The sequence below is a fragment of the Lagenorhynchus albirostris genome, chromosome 6, assembly GCF_949774975.1.
Source record: "Lagenorhynchus albirostris chromosome 6, mLagAlb1.1, whole genome shotgun sequence".
Classification (NCBI taxonomy): Eukaryota; Metazoa; Chordata; class Mammalia; order Artiodactyla; family Delphinidae; genus Lagenorhynchus; species Lagenorhynchus albirostris.
This window is the reverse complement of record NC_083100.1, coordinates 43,993,720-44,008,129: the sequence shown is the minus strand read 5'-3', so window position 1 is coordinate 44,008,129 and position 14,410 is coordinate 43,993,720. Positions and strand designations below refer to the sequence as shown.

Sequence of the window (14,410 nt, the reverse complement as noted above, 5' to 3'; positions counted from 1 at the left end):
ACCCACACAGTTGAGGCCGGTACTCTTATGTATTCCCAGACAACTCTGTACCTGCCTCACAAGACAGTAAGGTCCATAAGGAAAGAAAATGTATCTATCTTGCTCACTATTCTATCCCTAGAGCCTAACCAGTATCTAGTACATAGCAGACATCCAGTACTTTTTGCTGGTTGGGTGAAATAGCTGATAACAACCTCATATTATTGCTAAAATCATAATGAACGTCTAGTTAGTCTCAAATCTCCTACCTCCATATATCCTTAAGAGAATGAGCTCATTTTATGGGCAAAAGGAGCTCCTCTGCCCCTTTCTTCTCTGTGAAATAATCTGATGCCTCCTCAATAAGACACAGAGCCCTCTAGACCACAAATCATCCAACCCAACATAGTGGGGATAAAATGGAGGCAGGATGAGAATGGCACAGAGGAAAGGTGCCTGTCACTTGACCAAGAACCTAGGGTGCTTTCACATTTAAAAAGGAAATGAACCAAAAACCTGACCAATATGCCCACAGGAAATGGCCAAGGAAATGAAAAAGAACTCCCTGTAGATCTGAGAATCTGCAAGTCTGTGAAAGTTGCCAAGAATACCCACAGTCCTGGAAAGTAAAAGTTCTACTTCCCAGAAATCAATACCTTAAAATGGGGATGGAGGTGGGGCAGGGGCAGGCAGTAAAGCCAAGTTCCTGGTTAGTAAATGGAAGCACTTTCCGATCCTCTACTTAGATATGTTTGGGCTAAAAGCCAGGGTTAAAAGAGTAGAGGCAAGGAGAGAATAAAGGGCTCTATCTAATAAGACAGACAAGGGATGAGATGGAGTTAAACAGCATAGGAACATTTGTTAGAGGGTAATCCATTGTGTATTGAAAAATAGAACCCAATGCTTACCTATGAAAAAGGCTCACTGAGAAACTAAATAACCCTAAAAATCTATTATGAGAAATTCTGCAACTAAAAGCAACCCTTACTCTCCCCTAATAAAGCAGAAGGAAATCTAAGTAGAGAGAATCCCATGGGGGAAAGGGAAGCACCTTCCCTTCTCTATCAAGAAAAAGATCTCCATCCAGGCTTGGAGAAATGCCAACAGTGAACACAACTGAAAATGAATGCACAGAAGTACATATTCTGAACACTTAGAAATCCAAGGGAAATTTCTTCTCTATTCTTCCTTTCACAGATCCTGCCGTGTTATTAATCTTCAGTCTTAAAGGAGGCTCTTTTTCATATCTTATTTTTTGCCCACGCCATGGGATCTTAGTTCCCTAACCAGGGATCTAACCTGGACCCTGGCAGTGAAAGCACCAAGTCCTAACCACTGTACCGCCAGGGAATTCCCCATATCCTTTTTTATCTGATTATTCTTCCTCTCTTAATATATTTTATTGCTTTCTCCACAACACAACTTTGCCTGTCAGTATAGTCCTTTTATTTTTAGTTCCCAGGGCAACTACACTGCAGTACCTTCCTTTAGTCTCTGACTGATCAACCTTTTTTTTTTTTAAGATTTTTTTGATGTGGACCATTTTTAAAGTCTTCATTGAATTTGTTGCAATATTGCTTCTGTTTTACGTTTTGGTTTTTTGACTGGGTGGCACGTGGGATCCTAGCTCCCCAACCAGGGATCAAACCCGCACCCCCTGCATTGGAAGGCAAATTCTTAATCACTAGACTGCCAGGGAAGTCCCTGACTGATCATCCTTTATCTTTGCACATTTGCTTCAGGTCTAGTTTCATCACAGTTAACAACTGGCTGCTTCCACCTTAAACCGGCAAAGAACAAATAAGAATCAGAGGTTCAATGCATACCTGTCTCATATTCATGTATCTGAAATCAAGTAACCTTGATCTACACAAGCAGCCTTAGCAATAAGAATGTCTACCATTCTTATTAGACAAAAACACTGTAAGGAAAGAAAATTACAGGTCAGTATTCCTGATGAACACAGATGGAAAAATACTTAACAACATATCAGGAAACTGAATTCAACAATACATTAAAAGGATCATATACCATGATCAAGTAGGATTTACTCCTGAGATGCAAGAATGGTTCAACCTATGTGAAATCAACGTGATGCACCACATTAACAAAATGAAGGATAAAAATCATATGATCATCTCAATAGATGCAGAAAAAGCATTTGATGAAATTCAACATTCTTTTATGATAAAAACCCTCAACAAACTAGGTATAGATGGAATGTACCTCAACATAATAAAGTCCATATATGACAAGCCCACAGCTAACAACATACTCAACAGTGAAAAGCTGAATGCTTTTCCTCTATGATCAGAAGTAAGACAAGGATGCCCACTCTCACCACTTTTATTCACCACAGAAAGTCCTAGCCAGAGCAATTCGGCAAGAAGAATAAATAAAAGGATCAAAATCAGAAAGGAAGTAAAACTATCTGAAGATGACATGATATTATATATAGGAAACCCTAAAGATGCCACAAAAAAATGTTAAAAACTAGTAAACAAATTCAGTAAAGTTGCAGGATACAAAATTAATACACAAAAATTAGTTGTGTTTCTGTACACAAATAACTTTCAGAGAGAGAAATTAAGAAAACAATCCCATTTACAACTGGATCAAAAAGAATAAAAAACCTAAGAATAAATTTAACCAAGGAGGTGAAAGAGCTATACACTCACAACTCTAAGACATTGATGAAAGAAACTGAAGACGACACATATTATGGAAAGATATTCTTTGCTCACTGATTGGATGAATATTGTTTAAATGTCCATATTACCCAAAGCAATCTACAAACTCAATGTAATCTCTGTCAAAATTCCAATGGCATTTTTCACAGATACAGAATAATCAAGACCTCAAATAGCCAAAGAAACCTTGAGAAAGAAAAACAAAGCTGGAAGCGTCACACTTCCTGACTTCAAATCATATTATAAAGCTACAGTCATCAAAACACTATGGTATTGGCATAAAAACAGACACATAGACCAGTGGAACCAAAAAAAAAAAAAAGAGAGAGAGAGAATGCACCCCAAAATAAAACTACACAATACGGTCAATTAATTTTCAACAAAGGAGTCAAGAATATACAATGGGGAAAGGACTATCTCTTCAATAAATGGTATTGGGAAAACCAGATATCCACACGGAAAAAAATGAAACTAGACCTCACTTTATACACAAAAACCAGCTCAAAATGGATTAGACTTGAATGTAAGACCTGAAATCATAAAACTCCTAGAAGAAAACATAAGGAATAAGCTCCTTCATACTGGTCTTGGCAATGATTTGGGGGATTGACACCAAATGCAAAGGCAAAAAAGCAAAAATAAACGTGAACTGCATCAAATAGAAGCTTCTACACAGCAAAGGAAATCATCAACAAATGAAAAGGCAACCTATGACATGGGAGAAAATAATCTGCAAACCATATAACTGATCAGGGGTTAATATCCAAAATACACTCAGCCCTCCATACCCACAGATTTAACCAACTGTGAATTCAAAATATTGAGGAAAAAACTCCAGAAAGTTCTGAAAAGCAAGATTTGAATTTTGCTGTGCAACAGCAACTATTTACATTGTATTTTCACAGCATTTACACCGTATAAGTAACCTAGAGATGATTTAAAGTATATAGGAGGATATGCATAGGTTATATGCAAATACTACATCATTTTGTAGTAATTCTTCTCATAAGAACATGTCTCATAATACATAATTGTGGCTAAACTCAATCTGATTCAGTAGCTCCCATTTAACTGAGCACTAGTCAGTTTTCCACGTGGCTGGTTTGTATCCCAAAAAGTCGTTTGGAGATTGTATATGCTCACTGTTTCCAATCCAGTTCCCACTCCTTCTCTATTCATTAGAGTATACCCCTTCTAAAGTATGCCTTAAAACTTTTAATTTTTCATTATATTGATCACAAAACCCTTTTGCTTGCAGCATCTTTAGGACACTTTGAGAAACACAAAAACAATACCATATTGTAAACATATTTTGAGTTGGCTTGGGGGAGCTAATTTTGTTTCTACTGTAAAATGCATTAGTGGGAAGAGAAAAGGGAGGAAGGGAGAGAGGAAGGGACAAAGAAAGGGAAGAAGGAAAAGGAAAGAAACGTAAAAGTTTTTTAAATCCAATTCAATTGAGAGGGAAATGTAGGCAGTACTACACATACAGAATAAAAATAAGAATTTTTTCTGTTCTGTATCTACTTAAAATTAATTTTAACTTTTAAAGCAAATTTGCCTTTCCATTATATATTAACTTGAGAAAATATGACTAGATTTTTAAAATAAAGGGTAAAGGAAATTAAAATTCTTCCTTTTTAGGAAACAATGAACTATTCTTTCAAATTGCTATTCAAAAAATTTTTTGTCTCTTTCAAAAACATTATAATGACATAATCTTACATACTTTTAATTAACCAAGTGGAGAACCACTCAGAAACATTTTTATTTTACTGTATACCAAAATATCAAGTAAACATCTGAATTTCTGAAATCTGAAACATAATAGAATTTAGTTATCCCCTCTACAAAATGCTGTGTTACTCTTCATGGCAAACAACAAGAGACAGTAAAACTGTCATTTTCATTGCTGGAAAAATATTTTTTTCTATAGTAAAAAAGAAAAAATAAAATTAAATAAAAATCAAGCTCTATGGCGCCATCTTTTGGATTGTTCAAGTTTTCTTATAATTCTTTCTTACAAGAAACAATTCATTGATCAGAATCAAGATAAAGACAGAGACAAAACTATTTGGCTACCTTTTCGTAAGCTATATTTGCCCTATCTTAGTCTCATACTTTTATATTAGGATTTAAAACGTATCCATAAAACAATTACCTATAATACTAAAATTCTACTAAAAATTCTGAAAATAAAGGCCTTTTGAATTAACAAACTGCATGTTCTCAACACTTTATGGCAGTGGTTCCTAAAGTGAGGCACCCCCACTATCACGAGCATCATCAACATCATCTGGGAACTTTTAGAAATGCAAATTCTTAGGCCACACTTCAAACTGACTAAACTGGAACTGGGGGGGTGAGAGGAGTCAGCCTTTTTTTTTTTTTAAGTCCATCTTTATTTATTTATTTTTTATTATATTTATTTTTGGCTGTGTTGGGTCTTTGTTGCTGCGCGCGGGCTTTCTCTAGTTGTGGTGAGCGAGAGCTACTCTTCATTGTGGTGCGCGGGGTTCTCATTGAAGTGTCTTCTCTTGTTGTGGAGCGTGGGCTCTAGGCGCGTGGGCTTCAGTAGTTGCAGCATGTGGGCCCTAGAGCACACAGGCTTCAGTAGTTGCAGTGCGTGGGCTCTAGAGCACAGGCTCCGTAGTTGTGGTGCACGTGCTTAGTTGCTCTGCGGCATGTGGGATCTTCCCGGACCAGGGATCGAACCCGTGTCCCCAGCATTAGCAAGCGGATTCTTAACCACTGCACCACCAGCAAAGTCCCGAGTCTGCCTTTTAACAAGCTCTTGGATTCTGATACAAACTAACCTGGGAGAACCACTGCCTTCCAGCCCTTGGATTTCGATATGAGCTAACCTGTGAGAACCACTGCCTTTTTGAAAAAGGTCCACAGCTAACACTGAACTATACACTAGTTGGTAATTGCTAGTAAGTTCAGCAGTTCCTAACCTTAGTTTCATATTGGGATTACAAGGGAGCTTTAAAAATACCCGAGTCCTGCTCTAATATGTGGTTAATGGTTCAGGAGGTAAGTAAAGCCTGGGCACCAGGATTTCTGAAAGACTCTCAAGTGACTGAAAATGCAGCCAAGGTTGAGAACCAAAGATCTAGAGGCTTACATTTTCAAAAGCTAGAGTTCACTGAGTCTTATATTAAGCAACGTTTGTAAATGAGACATGAAAAGTTAGTCTTCAAAACCAAGATACATATAAAATCTGATTACAAGAAAAAAGAACTGATTCACTTCCAGTCTGTAAATTTTACTCCTTCAAAGGCTACAAAAATGTTTTTTAAAGCAGAATTTTTTAAATAAACAATTTATTAAATATATACTGTGCATTCCCTAGTTGTTATGAGCATGCTAAAAAAAAAGAGTAGTCCTCACCTTTATAGACCATCTAATATACTTGGGCATATTTCATAATAACTGACAATAAAGAATAAATGCCAAATTTGGAGTAAAGATTGAATGCACTGAGTCAATGAAGGAAAAAAATCACACCTAATCATAGTGGTATTTAAGACTGTTAAAAAATATAGGGTAGAACTTTCAGTCTTTAAAGATGAATTAGATGTAGAGTACATATGGGGAGTTGTAGGTGGCAGACCTGATAGAAGAAAAGACACATAGGTTTGTTGTTTTTTTTTTAGGGGCAGGGCTGACAATATGTAATATAAAAGAACCTTTCTCACTGAGGGGCTCGTCATCTGAACCAGAGATCACTGCAAAAGACTTAACTATTTTCTCAGTTTTTCCAAGCATGGTATATAACTGGTACCATTCTAGAATCACAGGGCAGAAATATGAATGCAGTTAATTCATTACATACAATCGATGTCTTGGGCACTAGTTCCCACTTAACATGACTCAATCACTTGGAGGACTTATTAAAACACATACTACTGGGCTCCACCCTTAGAGTTTGACTAATGTTTGTTCTCATCATTTTTATCCTTGTCCTTTCTTGGTGAGAGCTTCTCAAGTTTGTCCTCCACAGACACAAGTTCAATAACTGTAATATGAAATTCAACTCCTTCTTATCTATGACCTTCAAAGTGGAATGTCAGGTTCTGCTATTGCATTTTCGTTTCCAGTCATCCTTCCTATGTTGCCTGTTCCCCCTTGTAACCTGCTGCCCTTTCCTCTAAGCTTGTTGTCTACTTATGGGCTGTCTTTCCTATTTCATTGGAGCCACATCATATTACATGTTATTAAGTATGCCCAATGTTTTTTTGTTTGTTTTCATTTTTTTCTGGTTCCTTTCACATTCACAGGGGGCTCTTCCTTCAAAGCTTCAGATTATGTTCCTTCCTTTTGTTCTGCAGAATTTTTTCGGGGAGCTCTTATTTTTCCCATCTTAGCACTTCATTGACAAAGAAAGCACAATCAACTCACGCTCAGTACCTGCCACAAGCTGAGAGGTACAGACTGCCCTTGATCCTGCTCCTAACCACAGGTGCTAATGGAAGCCCTTTCCCAAAATGATGTGCAGGATCTAAGCAGTTCTGATGGATAGGGTGTGTGGGATTAACAGATGCAAACTATTATGTGCACAATGGATAAACAACAAGGTCCCACTGTATAGCACAGGGAACTGTATTCAATATCCTGTCATAAACCATAAGGGAAAAGAATATGAAAAAGAATATATATATATATATATGTATAACCGAATCACTTCACTGTATAGCAGAAATTAACACAATATTGTACATCAACTATACTTCAATAAAACAAACTCAAAAAGAAAGATCTAAGCAATTCCAAGTGCCCAAGAGACTTCATCTAGTGTGTGGTTTTCCTAGAAAGAGGGGGACATCTCCCAATGACTAAATGTTTGAAATACTTAACAAGTTCAATCTTTGAAATTCCACCCTTCAGCTTCCTACTACCTTCTTCAATCCTACCTCTTCCTGCCATGAAGACCTATTCTGACCTCTCACTTCTTTAAAGGCTTGTCTTTGCTGTAGCCAGTGCCACACATTGGAACACTTTTTCTGTAATTATTTCATGTTCTCTCCAACTCCCTATAAAACTATTCAAAGCCAGTGAAATCTAAGATTTATTTATTTTGCATCTGTGCTATTACAAAGATTTGTCAACTGATAGAAATGCACTTTCAGAGAACTTCAAAAAGTATCCAAACACTTTCACTAAGGTGAGATTTTGTGCAGTAGATATAACTTAGGAACCACATCTCCACTATTCAGAGTCTAAAAAACCCTCAACATTCCAGTTTCTTTTCTGAAGCTGTTGAAAGCAATCTGTTTACTTATAAGTAGAAAAAGGGCTCTACAGAAGAAAAAAAAGAATCAATTTTGTTAGTTAAGAAAGCTTACTAATTCAAGAAGCTGAAATAGCATAGAACATAATTAAGAACGTATTTTTTTGGGTGAAGCAAATATTATATCCCAAACCTGCAAAGCTCCAAACATGATTTGTTTCAACTTCTATTGTATTACATTCATTGTCTCACTTCTGTTTAATAATTAACTTATTTTTAATACAGCTCACATAACAATGATAAGAGTAAACAGTCTACTTACCCCACCCATTGTAATTCCATGAATAAGTGCAATATACGGTTTCTGGCAAGAATCTAAAAGAAACAGAGCTGTAATTAGTTACAATGCTTAAAATACATTTTATTTTTCCAAAAATCCCATGTTACATGAACTCTGAGTATTTTCCCTAAGAAATGTTTGCAAGAAATATCAAAGTAGACTAAACATATGGCTTATAAAATATGTTCTTTTTAAAACATCAGTCCATACACAATCTTGATCATCTATTCATTATTATGAAAAACTCAACACCTCAATTTGAAACAGATGAAAGCCTATATAACTCAACTATTGAGAAAAACAATATTTGCCTTATAAGCCACTGATGTTTATGTAACACAGTTGTATTTTAAAGAACATAATTTGTCTTCTATACATCTAAAGAAGTATCTGGATACAAAGAGAAGTGCAGCATACAGGAAAAAGCAAGGACTGGGAGTTAAAAGACCCAAATTTTAGTCTCAGCTTTGTCATTAACTGGCAATTCAACTATATTTAATATATATACTGGCATTAGATGCTTATATACTGGCAATTCAATATATATATGTGTATACGCATGTAAGTTATACATATATATGCCTATCATACATGTGTATATCATGTATATAATATATAGATTAGTTTCCCTATCTATTAAATGATGAGACTTGCCTCGGAAGTTCCTTCCAGCTCAAAAATCCTGTAATCTTTTACTCAGTTCCTTTCCCTCTGAAGAGGAAGTTGCGCACAACATAATATAAATCACTGTACTTCTATTACAGCTTGGTGCAAATATAACTTCCTTACCAAAGACCAATATAAAAGTACAGTTTTGATCCATCTAGCAATTCTATAAATATTCCCAATCTGCCAAATGAGCCACTGAAGTACAATTCTAATTTAACATTCACAAGGACTTCCACAGCCCCCAATTTTTAACTATAATTCCCTAGAAACAATGGAAACAAATATCTCTATTGATTGGAGTAGACATGCATACAAATATACCATTTCAGCTACAGATACATATATTTTAGATATGAAATATCAGAAGCTAATTGATGCAGGAACACAAGGCCAGAATCTGTCAAATTCCTTAACGACTAAAATATGTCATTACAATGTATAGAGATTATATCTGGAAGGCTTTCTCTCTGTATATTAACATTTTACCAAACTCTTCTCAAACTGCTTAGAGGTTTTCTCCCCTCTCCTTTTATTTAGTATAGAACTGCACTGTCTAATATAGTAGCCAATAGCCAAATGTAGTTATTTAGATTATAATTAACTACAATTAAACAAAGTAAAATTCAGTTTACTGATCACAGTAGCCCCATTTCAAGTGCTCATTAGCCATGTGTGGCTAGTAGTGATCATATTGCACAGCACAGAAACAGAATACTTTTATCATTACAGAAAATACTATTGGACAGCGCTGGTATGAATTTTTAGAATGAATAAAACATCCTAAGTAAAACCTGATCTGTAGAATTATGGACTCAAAGAAATGAGAGCTCTCCATTCAATGTGGCTCACTGAGTTAAATTGGGAAACAGCCTCGTCTCCCCACTCCTACCTCAAAGACATAAAAATTCTAGAGAAAAAATTTTTTGTCAATGTATATCCAAGTTCAAAGCCAAACAAGGGAAATCCTCAGGTCCCAGAAACAAATAAACTCAGAGCTAACAGCTGTGTGGAAGCTACAGCCAAAGATTATGAGTGAGTGTGTGTGTGTGTATCTGTTCTGAGTCAGGAATAACATGGGCCACACATAACATGCTATGAGTTAATACCTGCATAAAGCCTCACAGTAGGAAGAGCTATATGATTTGTAAAACATAGCTAGAAAAACTCTATCTGCTGATCCTAAAACTCAGTAAGCTCCTACCCATGAGAGGAAGAGAAAAAGTCAGAAAAGTGGATGCTTAAGCACTGCATCACTACAACTGAACAAACAAAAGAAAATACCCCTAACAAATTTGGAATAGAAGTAACATCTGTAACTCGGTAAAAAGTGTCTATAAAATGATTATACACTAAAGAATGAAATTTTAAAAGCTTTCCCATGGACCTCAGAAATAAGATAACACCGCAATCATTCAGCATTATAATAGAGGTCCTAGCCAAAATATAACAAGTCATAAGTATACAGACTGGAAAGAGATGAAAAAAATTACGTATAGTTGGTAGAATTACCAATGTAGAAAAGCCAAGAGAACCTACAGAATCATTAGAACTGATAATAAATTTCAGCAGGGTTGCTGGATGTAAGAACAAAATACTAAAATCAAAAGCATTTCTACATGCTAGAAATAGTCAATTAGAAAATATAATAAGAAAAATTACTATTAAATGTAGTAACAAAAAAATAAGCTGTCTAAAAATATCACTTAAAAAATATTTTTTTTTCTTTATGGAGAAAATTATAAAACATTATGAAAGGACATGAAAGTCAATCTGATGAAAATATTCTAAAACAGATTAATGGCGATGACTGCATAAGCTTATTAAATATCAAAATAATTTAAAAATTCATTTGAATTTTTAAAAACCAAAAAAAAAATTCATTTGAAAAATCAAAAGTCCAAGAGTAGCCAAGAAAATCTTGAAAGAAAACAAGGGTAACTTGTCCTATCAGAGAGAGACATATCTTAAAGCTATAATAATTTTGACACTGTAGTTTTACCATATGTACAGACAAATAGGCCAATGAACAAAGTTGCCCAGAAACAGACCCGGTCACATATAGGAACTTGATATATGATAGAAGTATCATTAAAACCAGTGAGGAAAACAAGGGCTATTCAATCAAAGGCATTACAACTTCTGGCTTTCTAGCTGAAAAGTAAAAGTTAGATGATGTCACATGCAAAAAAATTCCAAGCACTTTAAAGACTTAGAGTATAAAGAAACAAACTATTAAAAGAAAATATAAAAGAACATCTTAAAAACCTCCATGTTATTAAGCGTTTTTAAAATGCAAATAGCAAAAATCATAAAGGAAAAGAATACATTTCATCTCAAACAAAAACTTGTATATACCAAAAGATAAAGTAGCAGACTGAGAGAAGTGTATTTATAATACATATGATCTACAAAAGTGAAGCATCAGAATACATAAAGACCTATAAAATCAGTAAGAAAAAGACAATCCAAAAGAAAGATAAACAAAGGATGAAACTGAAAAGAAAATATAAATGATTAACATAAACACCTTCTACTTTACCTGCATCCAATGAAGTATAAATTAAAACCACAATAAGATATAAAGCATGCAAAGTTTAAAAACAAAAAATGATAGAAAGGACATGTAGAAAATAAAGTCTTATACTTTAGAGAAGAATTTGGAAACACACTGAAGATACATAAACTCTATGATCCATCCATTCGACTTCTATTATTTCTAGAAATTTTTGCACATGGGCACTAAGGGTGTACATATAAGGGTATAACAACCTGTATTAGTAAAAAGCTGAAATAACCTAAAATAACCACTAATATAGAACAGATTAAGTAATATGGGGTAATTGAATAATATAAGAACAGTTACATTTCATGTTATCAAAAACGTATGGAAAAAAAAACTTACGGAATGGTATACACAGTAAGAAAGTACTTATGCAAATTTCAAAAACATAAAGTAATACTACTTTTGTTCATAAATATGTAGTAAAAATATAAAGTACAGTCTAACTGGATGTGCTAAAAACTAATGACAATGGTTGCTTCTGAGGAGGGATACTGGTTGCTTCTGGAGAGAGAAAGAAATGGCACTGAAGCAAGCAATGAAGTAGACTGAACAATAATTTTAAAACTCATAGTATTCTATTTAATTTAAATAAATTTCAAAACATCAAGCAAAAATAAAATATAGTGGTCTATTCATTCTGGGCTGGTGGGTACACAAGTATTTATTATATTATTCCCTGTAATTTAACATTTGAAACACATGCTTGATAAATGTAACTACTGTGACACTTCCAATGAAATCTGGAATGATGACAATAAAGAAATTTCATCCCAGAGTTCCTCAAGAATTCAGAAAAATGACACTTCATTTTATAGAGAAAACTGGCACCCAAGCTTTTTGTTTTCCAAGAAAGCCAACCATATGATCAGAACCCATGTTTCCATATTGATTATATGGCAAATAGTAGTTAAGTATACCCTATTTAATAATCAAGTATGAATTGTTCTGGAATGAGCAGTCAGACTACTTTAATCAAGTTTATTCCTGGCACAAAGTATATAAAAGATTAAACAAGAGCGTCTGTTGATTACATTTTAACAATTCATACTGTGCAGCTTATGTCTTGATCCCATTTTCAAAGCTCTCAGCAGAGCACACATACCAATAGCATTGTTCAGCATATATTCTTCTCTGAAAAAATCTTGAGCTATCTTCTGATTTGCCTTTCTAGCTTCTGAGATCACTACAATAAAAAAAGAAAAAAGAAGGATTACAAATCACAAAAAGTGTTTTCCAGTCAATACAGTCAAATAGAAAAATTTTAAATAACGTGATAGTAAGTACCAGGGGGAAAGTCTAGAATGGTTTGTTAAGGTTCTGAAGTCACCTATGTCACGGACATACTATAGTTAGCCTCAAATCCATAGTCCAATGTCAAAACTTCAAGGCAAAAATTCTTATTCAGAACTTCTTACAAAGTGTTATACTTAACTTATAAGTTACATAATGGTACAAAATGCATTTTCTTTTGACTATTTTCTGTAGCACCTAAATGAATGTTTGCTGGATACATGTTTCCTTTGGTAATATATCTTAACACAAAGTACATTATACATATACACACAAATAAATATATGCACATGTGCATGCACACACACACAGAGTTCTATGTATTCCATCTAGTTAAATACTTCTGCCACATTCATTTCACCATGGAACATTTGCTGAGCATCTACCAGGTACCACGCACTGTTTTCAGTGCTGTAGATAACAAGACAGCAATATAAGACGGCTGCCCTGGAGTTCAGACTATAAGGCAGACTACTGAGCTACACTCCTTGTGTCATGCCCACTCTAAGGTTGGGGTGCCGTGGGAATGTGAGCATAAGAGATGTAATTAAAAGAAGCCTTCCCAGGGACTTCCCTGGCAGTCCAGTGGTTAGGACTCCATGCTTCCATTGCAGGGGCCACAGGTTCGATCTCTGGTCAGGGAACTAAGATCCTGCATGGCACACGATGCACCCCCAAAAAAAGTAATTAAAAAAAAAAAAAAGGCTTCCCAGAAGAGAGAACTCTGAGCCAAATGTGAACAACAGGTAAGGATTTCCTAAATGTGAAAAGTTCTGAAAAGTGAAAAGTTCTGAGTAGAGAAAGGAGTACCTACAAAGGCACACAGGCAAGAAAGAATAAAATTAAAAAATAAGTAGTTTTAAAAGACTAAAGGCGAATGGTAAAAGGTGAGGCTAAGAAGGTAAATGAGACAGTAATATCCTTATTTATTAATATCAATGGAAATATAACCTCTCAAAGATACTGCTACAGCATACAAATGCCTGTCTTAATAAGCAGGTGCTCAGTAAATATCTTAATAAATAACAATCAAATGGTTTCATTTCTATTGCAATTTTCTATTATCCAGAGTTCCACAGTCCAATCTACTATACTCCTGCTATAGTCAATGTCAAAACCACCATCAAACCTCTCTTCCATACACTTCAAGCTCATAAGCTTTTCTTGTCTAAGTCCTATGACAATTACCTACTAAAATACAAATTAAATATATAATACATACATTTACTTCTTTTATGGGAAAGAGTTACATAAAAATTGTTGACTATTAATAGATTTTTAGACTAACTTCAGAACTCTGATATAGCTTCCTTCAAAATGTTCCAACCAAATATTGACTTTTTTTTCTTGGTTTTTAAAAAAAAAGGTTTGGGGAATTCCTGGGTGGTCCAGTGGTTAGGACTCAGTGCTTTCACTGCCGTGGCCCAGGTTCAGGCCCTGGTTGGGGAACTAAGATCCTGCAAGCCGCATGGGGTGGCCAAATAAATAAATATTTTAAAAATAAAAAAAGGTTTGATATCTAGTTTTGTCATTCTGAGGCTTTCACCGATAAAACCCCTAAAACCCTCATCTATTATCTTTCATCATTTCTCCCCAATACTAAAAGAAAAGGAGTGTAAATTGCATTGCCTGTGGAATAAATCTCT

At 34.9% G+C, this 14,410-nt stretch overlaps 1 protein-coding gene across 5 annotated transcripts in view; it reads right to left on the bottom strand.

Annotated features, from left to right (window-relative positions):
- The window catches only part of HIBCH (3-hydroxyisobutyryl-CoA hydrolase), an 87,977-nt gene that overhangs the window by 49,485 nt on the left and 24,082 nt on the right, over positions 1 to 14,410 (bottom strand). For all 5 annotated transcript variants that reach the window (XM_060152454.1, XM_060152451.1, XM_060152450.1 and 2 more), the window contains 2 exons: positions 12,577 to 12,657; positions 8,225 to 8,277 (listed from right to left, as the gene is read on the bottom strand). In XM_060152454.1, coding sequence (XP_060008437.1) covers positions 8,225 to 8,277; positions 12,577 to 12,657 — 134 coding nt within the window. The remainder of the gene's footprint in view (positions 1 to 8,224; positions 8,278 to 12,576; positions 12,658 to 14,410) is intronic.